Source organism: Heterocephalus glaber, unplaced genomic scaffold (assembly GCF_053883595.1).
Source record: "Heterocephalus glaber isolate CG9 unplaced genomic scaffold, H.glaber_assembly_v1.0 deba00001550, whole genome shotgun sequence".
Classification (NCBI taxonomy): domain Eukaryota; kingdom Metazoa; phylum Chordata; class Mammalia; order Rodentia; family Bathyergidae; genus Heterocephalus; species Heterocephalus glaber.
The window spans coordinates 4,053,987-4,071,436 of NW_028258343.1; the positions used below are offsets into that span (position 1 = coordinate 4,053,987).

At 43.7% G+C, this 17,450-nt stretch overlaps 1 protein-coding gene across 1 annotated transcript; it reads right to left on the bottom strand.

Moving 5' to 3' along the window:
• On the bottom strand, window positions 1-14,228 carry Perp (p53 apoptosis effector related to PMP22). The gene is made up of 3 exons (XM_004846076.3): window positions 13,884-14,228; window positions 5,309-5,449; window positions 1-1,434 (listed from the first exon to the last, which is right to left on the bottom strand). Exons 1-3 carry the CDS (start codon window positions 14,095-14,097, stop codon window positions 1,208-1,210), a joined length of 582 nt encoding a protein of 193 aa, XP_004846133.1. The 5' UTR covers window positions 14,098-14,228; the 3' UTR covers window positions 1-1,207.
• Between the last annotated feature and the right edge of the window lie 3,222 nt (window positions 14,229-17,450).

The window sequence follows — 17,450 nt, forward strand, 5'->3', positions numbered from 1 at the left end:
CAAGATTTTGACACCTGGTTTATTGAGAAAAAAAAATAATGAAAACTTTAATTGCTCGTGGTACAACTTATTGTAATTTGATGTGTAAAATGAGTTTTCATTATATCAGTATAAATGGTAAAAAAATAACAATTCATCCAATATATATTTAGAGAAACTCATATCCCTGAATTCTCCTGTTGTACGTTTTACATCAGCCATTTTAAGTCTGTTTACCAAGGGAGACCAGGTTTTTAACTATATTTAGGTTTTTGTGACAAATAAAATCTATCAGAGCTGTGTCCATATGCTTAGAGCCCAGTTAAACTGGAGATAAAAACTTCAAGCCAATTCTTCCCCTTGACCCGTTTTAATGGCACTTTGGGGACAGCAATAACTGTCCTAACACATTACTACATGAGTTCATCATTCCCATCTTTCAACTCAGTCTACACGGGTCCTGACCATACAGACACAAAGCAGTACAGATTTATGAACATAGCGTTTCCCCACACCCTAACCCTGTAAACTATTTTTATTAAAAGAGCAAATTTCCTCTTAGCCTTTCTCTATATAAAGACGCCTGAGTACCGCAGTCTGCTTTGGCCATGGGAAAATACTTGCCTTCATGTAATATCAAGTCAATATGAAGTTTACCAAAACAGCAGTTATTAGAATATTAATTATAGATTCTCAAAAATAGGAAACTATTTTGCTCTTTAAATAGCTAAAAACTTGAAAACAGAGTTTTTGTTTTACCTTTATTTTAGAATGTTTAGTTACTGACAATTTTTACCAGTATCTCCCTCTTTTTAGCTCTTAATAGAAATAGTCCGTTCTATCTGGGAAAAAAAGAAACCCCAAACTTGAGCAGATTACTACCTCCTGCAAGCCTTCACATTTCTACTCTTCAAGCTCATTTTCTTTTATAAATGCAGTATAAAGGCTATAGATAGACGTAGGAAATACTGGCATATTGTAAGTAACCAGCAAAAAGAAACACGTTTTTGTTAATTTCACAAAACATAGAGGAGTATGAAACTGTAACACAATTTAAAAAATATTTTCCCCAAAACTATTTTAGCATTTCCAACTATTTTAACTCTGAACACTGCCAGAAGAGGTGTCCAGTGGCCTGGAGCTCATGGACGCTGCCAAAACAGGTGCCGAGTGGCTGAGAAGGCACCCCTGCTCGGCTCCATCTCAGCGTGCGCCCCGCTCCTCCACCTTAGGCAGAGGTGTAGAAGTACCTGGGCTTGGCATTGCCCAGCAGGTCATCCTCGTAGTTAGGCAGGCAGCAGAAGAAGAAAGCACAGCCGATCATGATAATCGTGGCTGCCCACCCGAAGCCATAGGCCCAGTTATAGATGTAAAGGACCGCCGGGCTGGCATGAAGGTTGAAGGTCTGGGTGTACTTCACAGGGTAAATGACCAGGGAGATGATCTGGAACACAGCTACAGGGGAGAAAAACATCGCAGTCTGAAAACATGCACACATGGATGAATGAAGCACACTAACAACAGGGTAACTTCTCCTCTCAAGGTTTTTTTTCCTTTTTCTTTTTTTGTGGTACCAGGGATCAAACTCGGGACCTTGTGCTTGTGAGATGGCAGAACCACTGAGCTAAATCCCTGGCCCTCAACTCTCAAAGGTTTTTTTTGGCCTGTAATCTCAGCACTGGGGAGGTGGAGGAAGGGGGATCATTGTGAGTTCAAGCCCAGCCTGAACTACATGGTGAGAGTCTGTCTCAAAATGAATGAATGTGTTAACCCACCTAAAAAATGCTAAAGGGGCTAGAGGAGTCTAGTTAATCATGAGCTAATACAGATTATTGGCTATTGGATGTTAGGAGATTCCTGGCATCAATAAAATCAATCATATATACTCACTACATGAAATACGGATAGGACACAGAGAATCGCTTTATAGTACACGTATAAGCACATCATTTTGGACCAAAGTGCAAAATTGTGTTGTACAATAAAAGGAAGGTAGTAGAGTCTGTTTTTTGACCTTTGCACTTCCTTTAAAAAATCTTATGTAAAGTTAATATATCCAGTTTTAGCAAAAGTTGCACATAAACATACACATGAACACACACATCTCCTCACTGATAGGCACTGATATACCACGCAGTAAGCGAACGATTAAACACAACAATGAGCCCTGGGGAATAATCAGTGTGGGAAGCCACCAGAAAAGAGAAGGGGGGATTCTGGAGAGTAAATAGGAAGGCAATCCAGAGACCGGGGAGGGCACTCCAGGCCGGGGAAGTGGAGTCAAAGAAGGGTGTGGCTTTGGGAAAGCTTAACCAAGGGTATGGAAAGGAAAGGGCCTGTCAAGAAAATTTCCAAGCCAGTGTGAGAGTCGCATCCTTACAGCGATGACGAATCCCCATACTGACATTGTAAGCAACTTTAAAATGAATAAAATGTTATTAAAGATACTTCTGTAGTCTTTTCAATGAACATGCATGACATTATCAAGCTATAATGAGTTTTTTCCTTATGATATTGGATTCTGTATCTTTTGGCTTAAAATCTCATACACTGTCATTTTGTCACCACCATTTTGTTTTTTTTAAGACAGAGTCTCACGTAGTTCAAGCTGGTCTTGAACTCACTATGTAGCCCATGCTGGCCTTGAACTTGTGGTGATCCTCCTGCCTCAGCCTCCCAATGCTGGGATTGTAGGTGTGTGTTACTACACACACCACTTTTTCTACCATCTTATGTTTTTTCTACTAGCTCCACAGATACCAAAGTGGTTCTTCTTTTTCCTTTTGTTCAATTGCTAGATAGGCAAGTATGTTGTTTAGCTGCTTCTATTTCTCACCTCAGTTGAAATGTTCCTTGTCTGTAGCAGTTATGAAGGACAATCTTGATGTCTTGATGAAAATCTTAAAACCTTTCTCAACTTAATGGATATTTTAAATAGCAAATGTCCTAGTTCAGTTTGTCTTTCATTGTGAAATGTTGAGTAAAACACTAAAGTCATCCTTGTCTGCATTGACCTCCAATTTTCCTGGCAATAAATGTGAAATATTGCTTAGCCATTTTGGTTCACCGTTCATGAAATAATGTTCTGGATTAATTTCTACAAAATTTAAATTGTACCAGTCTTCACTTTTTCTGATTTTTAACCCAATCTTTACAGTAACTGTTGCTATGAAATATATTTTAAAAACCAAGTAGGCTTTATTCAACATTACCACTAAGAGTATTGAGATTTCTTGTCGTTTTATTCTTCTCTCTTCATTTCTTAGTCTACTTGTCAAACTTTAAAAGAGAGAATGAGGGGGCCGGGGATTTAGCTCAGTGGTTCTGCTGCCTGCCTCACAAGCGCAAGGACCCAAGTTCGATCCCCAGCCCCCCCCCGCAAAAAAAGAGAGAGAGAATGAATATTAAATTACAAAACAGGAACACAGGATTAAGCAAGACTTTTCAGCTATACATCTGCTGCAGGACAATAGAACTAGTTCTCTATACAATCATAACCCATCAGCTTGGACAACCAGTAGCAGATCTTACTGTTTTAATGCTAAAAAGGAATATTGGATAAAAACATCCACTAGGGTTTTTTTTATTGTGGCAAAATATATAGCTAGCATAATATTAAGCACTTTAATCATTTATAAGTGTACAATGCAGTGGCATTAAGTGCATTCACAATGTAGTTTAACTACTGCTTCAACCTGTACCCAGAACCTTTTCACTGTCCATATATAAACTCTGCATCCACTGACAACAGTAACTCTGTTCCTTGATTCCCAGTGCCTGCCTGTGTTGGTCTCTGTGAGTTTGCCTTTTCTAGCTACTTCATATAAGTGGAATCACATAGTATTCATCTTTCTGTGTCTGGGTTACTTCACCTGGCTTAAGGTTTTCAAGGACTATCATGTTGTAGGAAATACTGAAATTGCATTTCTCTCTAAGGCTGGATAATATTCAATTGCATGCATGTATCATACTTTGTGTGGCCATTCATTTGTTGGCAGATTCTTTGGCTGCTTCTAACTTTTGGCTATTGTGAATAAAACTCCTGTACATATAGGTTGCAAATCCATGTTCAAGTGTCTGCTTTTAATTTTTTTGGATCCATGCCTAGCAGTGGACTTGCTCAGCCATAGAGAACTCACTAGGATTCTTCAACTAAGGTTAAAGTCCTGGTGTGTTACTTCTCCTGCCAATTTAAGCAGGCATCCAACTCTCCTTCTAAGACGGAGAAAGGGGCGCTACATCGAATGTGTTTCTGTGATAAGGTCTCCTACATTCGGACAAGGAAAAGCCAAACAGAAATGGAGGTAGAATTTAATGTGTGTGATTCTGAGCCCTTTCCAATTTTAAAATGTTATTCAAAAAGCGAACTTTGAAACATGAGAAGCGCAGAGTAAACTTTGCTTAGAATCAAGAGGAGCTTTCAGTTGTGCAGCACCAAGGATGGGCCACGCCTGCCCAGCCAGTTCTCTCCTCCCTCCAGGCCTCCCCTCTGTCCCTCGTGCTGTGCCCCTTCCTCTGGGAACTCAACTTTGTAAGCACAGAGAGCCCAGCGTCAGTGGCCTCCTTCTGGCTCAGCACTGATCTTGCTGACCCCTTGCAGTCACCCAGCTTCTGAGCTGCTTCCACTGCTCTCAGCTCCCTTCCTGCTCGCTTTCTGTTCATCCCTACACCACACCTCCAGCTGCCTTTCTGCTTTGGTCCCAGGAACGCTGGCTGCTGTCTTGAGAAATGAATGGTGCCCAGGCCTTTGTCTCTCTTCCCCTCCTCAGAAAATCTGGTTTTGCATCTGAATCCAGCTCTAGAGCTGAGATTTGTCCCTTAGACAGGTGCTGCCTAAGATTTCAAATAGTCCCAGTTCCTAAATTCCCAGTTCTCATTTTGCACTAGTAAAGGTTCACTCCGCATTCTGCCCACCTGCACAACTAGATTTCATCCCATCGCCTGAGTCTGAGTCACCAACAGGCTCTGTGCTGTGAAAACCCTTTCGAGATCCAGCACATCAAGATCACAAAACTCTTGCAACAAGAAAAACGGTTCTGTGACATTCAGGTCCCCTCGCACCAGAGACTGCTGCACTTCTAGGGCTAAGGCAGCCCTGGTCCCTTGGGTAGGATCAGTGGACAGGACCCCTGGGGTAAGTGGAGCCCCTGTCACTCAAGGGGGAAGCACAGAATACCATCTAGGGCACAGAACAGGACTCTAGATCCTAAAGCACAGCTCTGTTGTCACCTCTGCCCTGGTGACCTGCTTCTGTCTTCCTGCAGAGCGGAACAGGGCGCTCTGGATGGCCTGTGAAGGTATGAAGGGGGAACCTAGCCCCAGGCCTTACCTGCCAGGGCCAGGAGGCCTCCGATCACTCTCAGGAAGACAAGCATCTGGGGTCCACAGAGGGCAAAGAAGGAGAGGATGAAACAGATGATCAGGATGATGAAGCCGCAGAAGAGCATGGCGACAGCTGCTCTTCCCCAAGCTGCAAAAGAGCAGGGCACAGAAATTAATACAACAGGCTTCCAGACTTAAAAACTGCTCATCAAATAGCAGTAGATTGGGGTTGTTTGCTTGTTTTTACAGCACTAGAGATCAAACCAGGGCCTTCACACTGATCTATTTCCCTTGCACAGCCACCCTCCTTTTAAAAAAATTGTGAGGCAAGGTCTTACTAAGTTGGTAAGTTGCCCTGGCTGGGCTCCAACTTGCGATCCTCCTGCCTCAGCCCCCCAGAGTTTGTTTTCCCAATAGTTAAGCTTCGGTGGAGCAACAGTTTTTGTTTGTTTTTGGTTTTTGGTTTTTTTGTGGTTTTTTTTTTTTTTTTTTTTTGCAGTACCAGGGATCAAACTCAGGACCTTGTGTTTTTGAGGCAGCCTCGGTGCCACTGAGCTAAATCCCCGGCCCAACAGTTTTTGTTCTGATAATTAATACTTAGACATATCTACATTTCAAGGGAAACTAGGCAATTCATGTGTAGGTAATAACCATATTGAGACACAGCAATAATTTTCTTGCTTTGGTTTTTGGGCAAATGTTTACATCTCTCAAATGAAAGGTCAGCTACATTAAACCACTTTACATGTAATAAACTTGCTATATAAATAGGTTTATTTAAGTAAAAGATTCATGAAGTTTCTAACACAACACGACCATAATAAACACTCTTGGTACTGAGCAATTGAAATTCCAAGGAAATGTTTCAAATACCTTTAAGGAGCTTTGTTTTGTATTAATGTTTGATTTTGTGCAAAAATAACCATTGGAAGTAGCTATTTATGACTAGGCAGAGATGCTAAATAAAATAATTTAACTGTAGAGAAGAAACTAATTCTACAACATGTTTGGTAGCAAAAACCTTTCCAAATTTCTGCCTAAATTTTAATTTCTGAAGTATTCAGAATTTATTGCACAAGAGTGCATCACTATTGATCTTGGCTCTAAAAAAAGGGTTCAGTTCAGTGAGTTTCGCTACATAGAGCTCTGCAACTGCCACCGCTCACGATTCCATGTTCATCACCCCTCCCTCAAAAACGTAAATAAACAAAAATGAAAACCCTTGTGCCCCAAGCAATCACTCCCCACTGGGCCTTACCACCTTTCTATCTCCACCTTTGCTATTCTGGACATTTCCCAGGAGTAGAACCACATTCTGCATGGCCTCTTGTTACTGGCTCTTTTCACTGACCATGGTGTTTTTTTGTTTTTTGGGGTTTTTTTGGTACCAGGGATCAAACTTGGGTCTGTGTGCTTGCAAGGCAGGCGGTGGAACCACTGAGCTAAATCCCCAGCCCCAGCATATTGTTTTTTTAAGGATGGCCCATTTTATTGTATGAATTGGTATTTGATCCTTTTTGATAGCTCAGTAATATTCTACTGTGTAGACATCCCACATTATGGTTATCCCTTTATTTGTTCTTGGAAAAACATGCACTCTTAGCCTCTCACTCTTTATTGCATTTGAAAAGGACCCACATGTGCCCTTCTATCTGCTTTCAGTTCTATTCTAACACAGCACAGCTGGCAACATCCTCACTACCTCTGTCATTTGAGTGGTCAAAGTAGAACAAAGGCTCACAGGAAGACCGAGGGCTTGGGGCCAGCTACACCTGGTTCATCCCCTGGCTCTGCCACCCACCAGCCAAATGCCAGTTTCCTCATCTGTTGATTCGGGCTGCTATCTGTCAAAGTTACTGTGAAGATAAGCACTTGTGTGTAGAAATCATTACTTGTTAATTTCCAAGTCCTCACTGCTCCAAAGTTCCTCCTCTAAGTGAGGCATGGTGGTGCACAGGTGTAATCCGAGCACTCTGGGAGGCTGAGGCAGGAGGATCACATGTTCTAGACCTCCCTGTGCAATTTAGTGAGACGCTGCCTCAGAATAAAAAATGAAAAGGCTAGGGATGTAGCTCAGCCAGGGTTCAGCCTCAGTATGGAAAAAATAGTTTCCTCTACTCCTGTAACTTTTCTCCAGGACCTTATTTTCTTTATAGTCTACATTCCCAAGGTTCTGCACTGCCATATAAAGATTGTTCCTCAGTCATCTCTTTCTTCACCCATTTCAACAAATCCAGGCCAGGTTCCCCGTTCCCTGCAGCCCCACACTCCCTCCAGGGCTGCCTCTAGCTGCCTGAATGGTGCGTAAGCGATGATTCAGGAGGAGAAACATTTTAACATGTCTCAGAAACACTGTGTTTTCCCACAGTGAGGTGGTGCATGATTAGACCTTGTCTTTTGTTTTAGTTTTTATCACTTCCCTCCCAATCGCTGTGTTCTTCCTGACACAGCAATGAGAGATTTTAGGGATAAGTTTAACACAGGAAAGTTTTATTTTAAAATAGAAACTAATTAAAGCCAAGATGTGAAATTGAACAAGTCTCTTTACTTACTTTTGCCTTGTTCGGGAAACAAGGGAACTTTTAACAGAGAAGGGAACATGTTGAGCAGTGGCGCTTATTAAGAATGCAGATTCCTGGGGCTCCCTCCTGACCCACTGAACCAGGGCTTGAGAGATGGTGTCCAGGAATCTGCATTTTAGTAGCACTGTGTCTCTTACATTCATACTGAAGTTTGAGAACAGTAAGACAAGTGATGAAAGTCTTTATAAATAGATCCAGCACTGCCAAAAAGGAACACAGGGCTTCCAGTATGTGGCCCACTGTCAGTTACTACCTACTGGCTTTTGTGTGTGCAGCTACTGCCAGCCATTAAATTTAAATCCAACCATTTAATTCAAATAAGCAAAAACTTATTTTTCCTTTTTTTTCACAAGTTTGAAACTGTGCGATAAAAAGCAACATATCTATATATGCATAGAAGAACACAAACATAATGGAAATATATGATACAAGCAAAAACATCCTAACAAATATATTATACAGCAAAAACATCCTAACAAGAAACATATTTCTATAACCAAACTTTTACAATCACATTAATGTTTTAGAAGTCTAGCTATATATGTTATCTGTATCTATATCTGTATCCTATAAAGAATACTATTAATGATTTTACCTGTTTATTGAAGGAAAGCCAACGATTGTTACTACTGCTCTAACATTTTAGTTGAAATATAATTTATGGTCAGTCTCAGGTACTCGAAATTAAATAAATAAACAGTAACTAATTCACTTAACCTTGTCAATACGTGAACACACACACACACACACACTCACATAATGGACCACTTTACAAACTTTTGCTATTAAATCAGTCCAGTTAATGTCTTGCTTATTTAAAATGCTGAGTCTTACGGAAATCAAAATGGAAAATTAAGCAACATTTTTTTTTTTTGTCTCGAGAAAAGCTGCCTTTGTTGTGGAACGTGTAAAACCTGCTCCTGACAGCAGGGAGACACCCAGGATGAATCATTTAAGTATCATTTAGACTGAAATCTTGGCACGGTTTTACAGATCATAACTGATGAATGACAGGCCTGGCCTCCCCAGCCTGCCTTCTCGGGTCGACAGCGGCTTCGCTTTAAAATGAGATGAGCCGAGCAAGGCGCTCGCGGGCCAGGGTCCTGTCAGCCACTCAGCCGTCGGCCTAGTGACTCAGGAAATGCACACTGAAAGGCTAAGATGGCTTTCTCCCTACGTACCTTTGGTCTCACTTAGTTGCCCAGAATGAACCAAATATCTATAAACTTGCCCAATCGTTTGAGAACTATTTATATTATACCATCCATGATCTAAATTACACCGTGTTACTAACTCCAAGGGAAAATGTCACTTTTATAAACTTGTCCCAAAGCAACTTTTTTCATGTTTTACCATATGACTCACAGTTCTTCAAAGGTGGGCTTCATCTGTATCTATTCTGAACACAAGTCTGCCCCTCATTACTGTTTTATGTATCAAATCTGACTCCGACTGCCTTTCCTATGTGTGTGTGTGAGGGGGAGGATTCTCACTGTGAACTGTCCTTCTCTGAATTGGGACCCAAAAGCATGCGGTAGTCCAGGTAAAAACAGATGTTGTGTTTCTGTGTAAGAATTTTTGTTTTCGTGAGGAAGATCAATTTGGTGTTGTACATATGTCCCAAGTTTGTATTATCAAAGAAACCAGCAGGATCACAAATACGAACAACAGCTGATCATCAAACTCATTAGGACAACTAATAAGAAGAAATATAAATAACTCGAGGGATGAACTAAAGCTTGTAAAAATAAGCTTGTAAAGAATAAATAAACTGGACAAGGAAATCGTTGCTAATATTCCTAATTTGCTGGTAACCCTGTGGAGATCATCACTGATTTCCCCCTAAAGTTTGAGCTTATTTTCCGGGATTTGCTGGCTTCTTCAGGAGTTTTACACGTAGGCACCAAACAAACTGCAACAACCTGTGCTCAAAGCCTTGAAGTCACCAATATGCCCCCCGGCTGGGGCTGATCCCTCTGCAGAACAAGGGACTCGTCCATCAACAACCCCAAAGGCCTCACCCAAGCAGTCTAGTCTTATCAGATTTCTTCATATTGTTTCTACAAGGTTCTTTGTACCACACACAGGCAGAACTGAAAAGTGGACAAAACATGGTCTAAGAAGTAAAAAGATCTGACCTACAAATAAATATAAGCCGGGGCGGGTCTCTTACAAACCACTGTCTGGCCTATGCAATGAGGATGGAATCTCCAGGGGACCCTGGCAAAACGCAGTTCTGGTTCAGTAGGAGAAGCCGGAGACTGAATGTCCGGTAACCTCCCAGATCCCACAGGTGTTGCTGATCTTTGATGTGCGGAACAGCAAAAACCCAAAGGACAGCTGAGTGCGCCTGCCAGAATCTACACAGGAAGAAGCCGAGCTCCTGCAGAAGCTCAGGAAGGCAGTGAGGAAGGCTCTGAGGAGGGCAGCAGGGTGGGCAGGCACCAAACTACGGGTGTGAGGCCGCTGAAGGCTCCACTCTTTCTCCTGCAACCTGGCCAGCGAGCGCTAACCCGGTCTAATCAGCAAGTGGAGAAACTATCTTGCAAGGGAAGAGATGGGAAGAGACCCTGCCTGCAAGCAGCATTTTGGGATCCACCCTCCAATATCTGAAAGCAGTCAGAGGAAGAAGGAGGATGGAAGGGAGGGGTTCCAGGGAGCACTTCCCAGCTCTTGAGTGAGGCTCAGGTAAAGGACTGCAGGGCCTGGAATAGAATTCAGTTGCCAAACCGAGGGAAGCAGTAAGGAGCAGAGAGCTGTGCTTCTAACAACACAGGAGTCCAGTTTTACAGGGCAAAGACAGGTCACCAAGAAGGGACCGAAGCACTCTGGTGGCTACTGCTCAGCGCAGCAAATGTCACTGGCTACTGGGCTTCTAGATTTCATAACCAATATATATTTTGGGTTAGTACCTCAGCAGAGGGGTAACTTGTTAATTTGCTGTGTGAGGATGTGCACACACATTTGCAAACACATAAAGAGTTCTCTACTGATGCCTAATCTCATAAAGTCGGAATGGTTTCTCATCTTACCTCAACACACTCCACCAGAAGCCAAAAGAGTATGATCTCAAAACAAAGCCCTTTGAAGTTGAATTTAGTCTACATGTGGACTTTGCATATATTTTTTTATTTCCTGTACTTTTAAGAACCATAAGATTTAATGGCCTAAAAATATTTCGGATAATATTGATTCTTTAACTTGTCCAAGAGTGATTTCGTGTAAAAATAAAATACTAGATATATTCTGTCATAGTCAAAGGGTGTCTTTGGTGAAAAAAAAATCAGGCTGTGAACTTCTGAGTTCAGATTCAAGGCACTGACTTTCTGCTTTCCCTCCTGTTCTCAACCCTCAACTCATCTCCATTTGGCTCTAATCTAACAAGCTGAAGCTTGCCTGGTATTTACGTATCCTTCCTTAAAACCAGAAGGAAGGTATTGGCAGTAGGATAGCAGCGTGGGCACGTATTCAAGTTTAATTCTGCATTTATTTACATTTCATAATCATTTCACTCATAAGTCTAGATTTTCATTTCCTTCTAGGAGAATATAAATTAAAAACTAACAGGTATCTGTTAAGCAAGGTGTTAACTTAGCTATGATCATCGTGTAAAAGAAAATATTCAGAGCATAATTTGGGTCATTTTACAAGTGAAAATGAGGTGATTTGGTTATCTGAAGTTCTTGAAAAACAATAGTGGTGAAAAATATATGTAATAGTCTATTTTTCACATTCGTGGTTCTAAGGAAGTATCAATACTTGCCAGGAATAACTTGTCTTTACTGACAAAATGAAGATATTAATGTTAGAAATATCACCCAGTAAAAGAGATGATCACTTTGTAACTGAAGGTCTACTTTCTTAATAGTAACAATAGTAAATCAAAATAGTTCCTAGTAAACATCAAGAGGTTTCTTCTTTTAATTGGGTGCACATACTCAAGCTCTACACTGAGATGTCATTCTAATCAGATCTATCCACCTTACCTCTTGTTACAAAAGACACCGTGTGTGTAAATATGTGGGAGTGCAGGAACTGCTTATTGCATTTTTGATACAGCGACCTCATGTACACAGTTTTCAGCAAACCCTTATTGAGGCTATCTAAAAATCGATGGAATCCAGAGGTGCCTAAATAATTACCCTGTAGCGTAGGAGTACATAACTCCTACACTTGTGCAGCAAAATTGGCCAACAGCCCATGTCGGAGATGGGGCAGAAGAAGGATAAGGACTTGAACTCACTTGGTCTAGAAGGGCTGGAGGGGACCTCTTGGTGGCTTTAGCTATCAGGGTCCTCCTGTAGCCATTCTCCAGCCTTTCCTGGATGGACGATTTGATTTAGGTCCTGACCAGGGGTTGAGTCTACCACATAAGCTTGCACTTAGCCACCTTCACAAAGGTAACAGGGGTAGCTTGCGATGTTACAGCCACCACTAACAGAAAATCAGGTTTGTTTTTCACACAGGTAACAACAGATGTTTCAAACTGAGCCTCTCCAGAGGCTGATTTTTGAAGAAAGTCAGAACAAACTACACACTGGATCCATGTTTTCTTTACAAAAAAGATTAATGTTTTAGACTTCTAATTAAAAAAAAATCCAACTAGAAACAAGCCCCATTTATTCCCTTCCATACACAAAGTAGTACATTAATTTGAAGTTGGAACTGCCACACCCTAAAAAAGGTGAGCTCACCCCACAAGGGAAGACACATTAAAAAGGTATTTTGTGTGCGTTTCCCAAGAGGGCGTGGTTACAGCCCAGGCCCTGCAGGCCAGATCGGCCCGGGCAAGAGTGCTGAGCTCAGCCCTGCCTGCTACTCGGGTGGGTGATTGGTGCTGCAGGAACCTCCTCAGTGTGGTATGGATGATGCAGTTAGATGATTTCACAGTAATTAGTACTGAAAAGAAAATTAATTCCCTCTAAAAGCCTGGAAGACTTGGGATAATACAAACCTTGGAAGGCTGAGTGTTTGTATGGTGTGTTTCCAGAGAACAAAAAAGACAAACTTGAAGAAAGAACTCCCTGGGGTCTTTCCATTTTATTACCAGCCTCATGAGGACCCTGCCTCTCTTCAGGGAAAGTTGATGGTGGGACCTTCCAAAGGAATCCTCGATACAGAGAGGAGCAGAGCCTGGCCCAGAACCACAAATAAATGGACTTGGTTGGAAGACCCGGGATACTTTCGGGGAAAGATCAGGCCAATGTGAATGCAAGGAGTGAAAAACACACGGACCGCTTTCCTTAAAACTGTAAAACTCGGCTGACAAAGCCTCATTTGGCCTTAAGCTCTGCACACACACACTGCTGACCACAACAGACTCGGGCTGTTATTTATACCACCCCGGGCTGGGCGGGGAGGGCTCCCCTTGTGACAGGAATGCATTTCCGACAGGAATCACTGCGGCTACCAACAAGTGGGCCACAGACGCCTTAGATGTGAGAACGGTGCCTCCCTTCGCCGCCGCCGGTGCAGAGGTGTTTGCTTTTTAGACTTCAAACCAGACTCAATGACATAGATTTCTACACCTGGGCCACACCTAAGCCAAAAAGGCACTCCTAGAACAAGAGCTGGCATCGACGGGTCAACACCGAAGGCTCGGCCCGGACCCCATCTGCCCAAACTTGTCCCGGAAGGGCTTTCTTCACGGGCCGGGGTGGGGTGCTTTCACTTTGATCGAGTTAAACGAATCCACTCGTGACTACATTTTAATCATAAGAAGACCCAGAGGAGGAAGAGGTGTGGGAAGGCATTTCGGTAGGCTTCCGAGACAGACAGACTTTGTTTACCGAGCTGAGCCTCGGTAGTGGCTGAGATCTTAGCGGGTAACCCAGTCTCCCCAGGAACGTGGATGGAGGAGGCCGTTTTCTTTCGGTTTTGAGCCCGGTGGTGGCCACCCAAAGCTGCTGCTTCCTTTGGTTCAAGTCGGACGCAAGGCTTACACCCTAAAAGGCACACACACACACACACACACACACCGGCCTGCGCCCCGGCGCTCACCGTAATGCATGAGGCTCTCGCAGCCCTCGGCGGAGGAGCCCGTGCCGCCGTGCTCGCTCACGCATTTCCACCACAGCGACGACGTCTGCACGTGGGTGTCTGACTGCAGCCACCCGCGGCCGGTCAGCGCGATGATGTCGAAGGCGATGGCGCTGAGCAGCAGGAGCGGCAGGATCCAGCGGCAGCGCTCGCAGGCCAGGCCGCAGCGCAGCATCTCGGCGGGCGGCGGGGAGAATGCCCGCGAGCGCGCCGCGACAAAAGGGGCTCTGGGGCGGCTCCGGCCCCACCTCCCGCGGTGACTCAGGCCCGCTGGACCTGCCCGGCCGGCTCCGGTTACACTGCGAGCGGGCGGGGCCGGGCGGGGCCTGGCGGGGCTCCCGGGCCGCCCGCACCTCCTCTCGGCCGCGTCTCTGCCCCTTGGACCCGGCTCCCGGACTCCTGGGTGCGCGCGCCGGGCCTTCCCACGGGTTGGAGCTCCCGTGTGGTTTATCGGTGTGGCCCTGGCATCCAGCACCCAGTCTGGGCCATCAGAGAGCTCAGTGACTTTAACGGACGAACACATTCATTCATTCATTCATTCATTCATTCGAGACAGGGTCTCGCCACGTAGTTCAGTCTGGCCTCAAACTCCCAGGGATCCTCCTGGCTCAGCCTCCAGAGCGCTGGGATTTGGCACTGGGATTCCGGCGCAGCGCTGAGTTAATTGAGCGAAAGCAGGCTGTTCAGTCCTGGGAGCCGCATCTGGGCGACCCAAGGAATGTCACGTCGTCCCTGCTGCGTCCAGCCCCCGTTCACACAAACCTCTAGCTAGTTGAACCCCACCTTGTCTACTCATTACTATTTTTGTTTCTCCAAATAAAAACCTTGGGTCAGCTCGCAGCGGGCTCCTAGGAGCCGGCTGTCTCCCCGGGGACTCCTCAGGTGTGGCCCGGCGGGCGCGGGGGGGCGCTCGGGGGCGGCAGGTCGAGTGGGCACCCGGTGGCCTGGGGCGAAGAGGCGACCTCCGGAGCGACGCAGCTCGCCCTGCCCTAGGCGGGTGACCCTGGTGCCTGCGTTTCCATTAATTTGATATAAAAGAAACGGGAAATACTTGACGTTTCACACGTAGTACTGTAGTTCAGTTCGGGATTCCCAGTTAGAAACGCGACACTGTTTCGTCTTCTGCAGTTCTCTGGCCATTTTTCAGCCTGAAGTAAATGTACCTAGGAGGTGTGCAAAACGGCACGGAATCGTTGGCGATAGCCTTCGTTTTATGCAAACCGAGTTCACATAAATATTTACCTCTTTATTAAAGTTAAATATTTTCCCGTTCAAAGGTTAGCACCAAGCTGTATTCTGCCAGAAGACAGCTACGTGCTTGGTAGACGAAGAAAATTACACCTGTGCTGAGGGTTTTTCAGAGCAATGAAAGTGGGCCTTTAATTAGCTGTGTATAAGGTATCTGTGGGGAGAAAAGTGGATTCTTTGCAAATCATGATAGAGTACTGGTCATAAGCAAAGTAATCTCAAACGAAATGAGTTTCACTGGTGTCTTGGCATCTGAGTAATTTTAGAGTAGATATAACTTGCGGCGAGGCGGGGGGGGGGGTGTCATGTACTGAGGATTGAACCAGGGAGCACTGAGCAACGCCCCTGCCCTTCCTAAGTTGCCCAGCCTGGCCCCCAACTCCAAGTCCTCCTGCTTCAGCCTACCAAGTAAGTAGCTGGGATTATAAGTGGGCACCACCGTACCCTGGCTGAGTTAATTTTTGTGCCTCAGTTGCTTCATCTATGAAATGGATTATGTTTACCCCATATTCTCGTCGGAAATCTTGAAGCTAATGTGAAGAAAGTGCTCCGCTAGTACCTGGGCATAGTAAGCCATGATTTAAGGGTGTGGATAATGAGGGCGAGAATGACGATTTCTACGTTTTCCACTTTAATATGATTGAAGGAGGGTTTCAGGTTAGCCATGTACAAAATGACGGCGCAAAGTGAAAGGTAGGCAGTTGGCTAGCTCCCTCTGCTGGAATAGAGAGGGATTGCAGAGCATTTGACAAAAATATAACTGAACCTGGGAAGCTGTTTAAAAACAGAGAAATGACTGATGTTTCAGCGCACTGCCATCCTCTTCATCTGGGCCAGGAGCCTGAGGCACAGAGAGGTGGAGAAGAAAGGTCACACAGCACAATGTTTCTTCCTCAGGGAGCCTCTCCTGAGCCCCCCCGCCCCGACAGTGACGGCCCCATTACATGTGCTCAGGGCCCTGTGTGTCTATCCTTCAAAATCTCCTTCATAGAAAGTTAATTACACCTTTAAGGATTCAAACAGGTGTGCTTTATTTGCCAAATAAAAAACAAACATTAGAACAAAATTTTCTTCCCTTTATTATTAGTTCCTGCATATTTTACACAATACTGGGTTCAGTGTATATATTTTGCTCATATCCATCTCCCTATTTCCCCTTTTACCCTTATTCCCTCTCCCCCTTATTCCTTTCCTCTTGTCTAATAATAGTCTCCTTTCTACTTTCATGTCATCTTTTTTAGATTCCTCATATTAGGGAGAATATGCACTATTTATCTGAGTCTGGCTTATTTCACCCAACATAATGATCTCCAGATCCATCTATTTTCCCTCAACTGACAAAATTTTGTTCTTCTTTATGGCTAATACTCCATAGGGTGTATCTACCACATTTTCTTTCAACGCTCATCTGTTGACAGATACCTAGGTTGGCCATAGTGAACTGTGCCACCATAAACAGGGTGATGCAGGTATCCCTCCCTACAGCAGGGATGGCGAATCTATTAGAGAGCAAGAGCCCAAACTGCAACCCAAGCCCACTTATTTATTGCACAGTGCCAACACTGCAATTAAACCTGAATACTGAGTTTTTAGTTTAGAAAAACAAGCCTACATTAACATCTTTTGTCTTAAAAATATATATATACCATAGGTCCACTATCACTATCCTAGTATGCTGACTTTAATTCCTTGTGGTATATACCAAAGAGTGGTGTAGCTGGATTGAATGTTATTTCTACTTTTAGTTTTTCTGGGAACCACCATATTGATTTCCATAGTGGCTTCTAATTTACATTCCCACCAGCAGTGCAGAAGTGTTCTTTTCTCCCCATATCCTTACCAGCAGTTATTGCTTTTTGTAGCCTCCACAGGCATTCTGTCTGGGGTGAGATGGAATCTCAATGTAGTTTTTATTTGTACTTCCTTAATGGCTAAAGATGTTGAACATTTTTACTATACTTATTGGCCACTTGGGCCAATACTTCTTTTGAGAAGTGTCTGTTCAGTTCATTTGTCCACGTATTGACTGGGCTATTTTATGATTTGGGGTTAAGTTTTTTGAGTTCTCTATATACTCTAGATATCAATCCTCTGTCAGAAGAGTAGCTGATAAAGATTTCCTCTTAAGGTCAACATTGAACCTAACCATTGAATTTGATTCAATTCTCATCCAATTCATTTTGAAACCAGAATGGTGGAAAGAATTAAGTTCATGAACTGAGCTACCACTGTATATATTTTCTTCAGGACTTTTCTCATTAAGGGATGTTGAATTTTGTC

Excerpts from the sequence above, each read along its gene's own strand:
- Perp (XM_004846076.3), bottom strand. The coding sequence starts at position 14,097 with ATGCTGCGCTGCGGCCTGGCCTGCGAGCGCTGCCGCTGGATCCTGCCG. Across the intron at positions 5,450-13,883 it reads CGAGAGCCTCATGCATTACG|CTTGGGGAAGAGCAGCTGTC; the intron begins GTGAGCGCCGGG and ends GCTCTTTTGCAG. Across the intron at positions 1,435-5,308 it reads AGGCCTCCTGGCCCTGGCAG|CTGTGTTCCAGATCATCTCC; the intron begins GTAAGGCCTGGG and ends TCTCCCCTGTAG.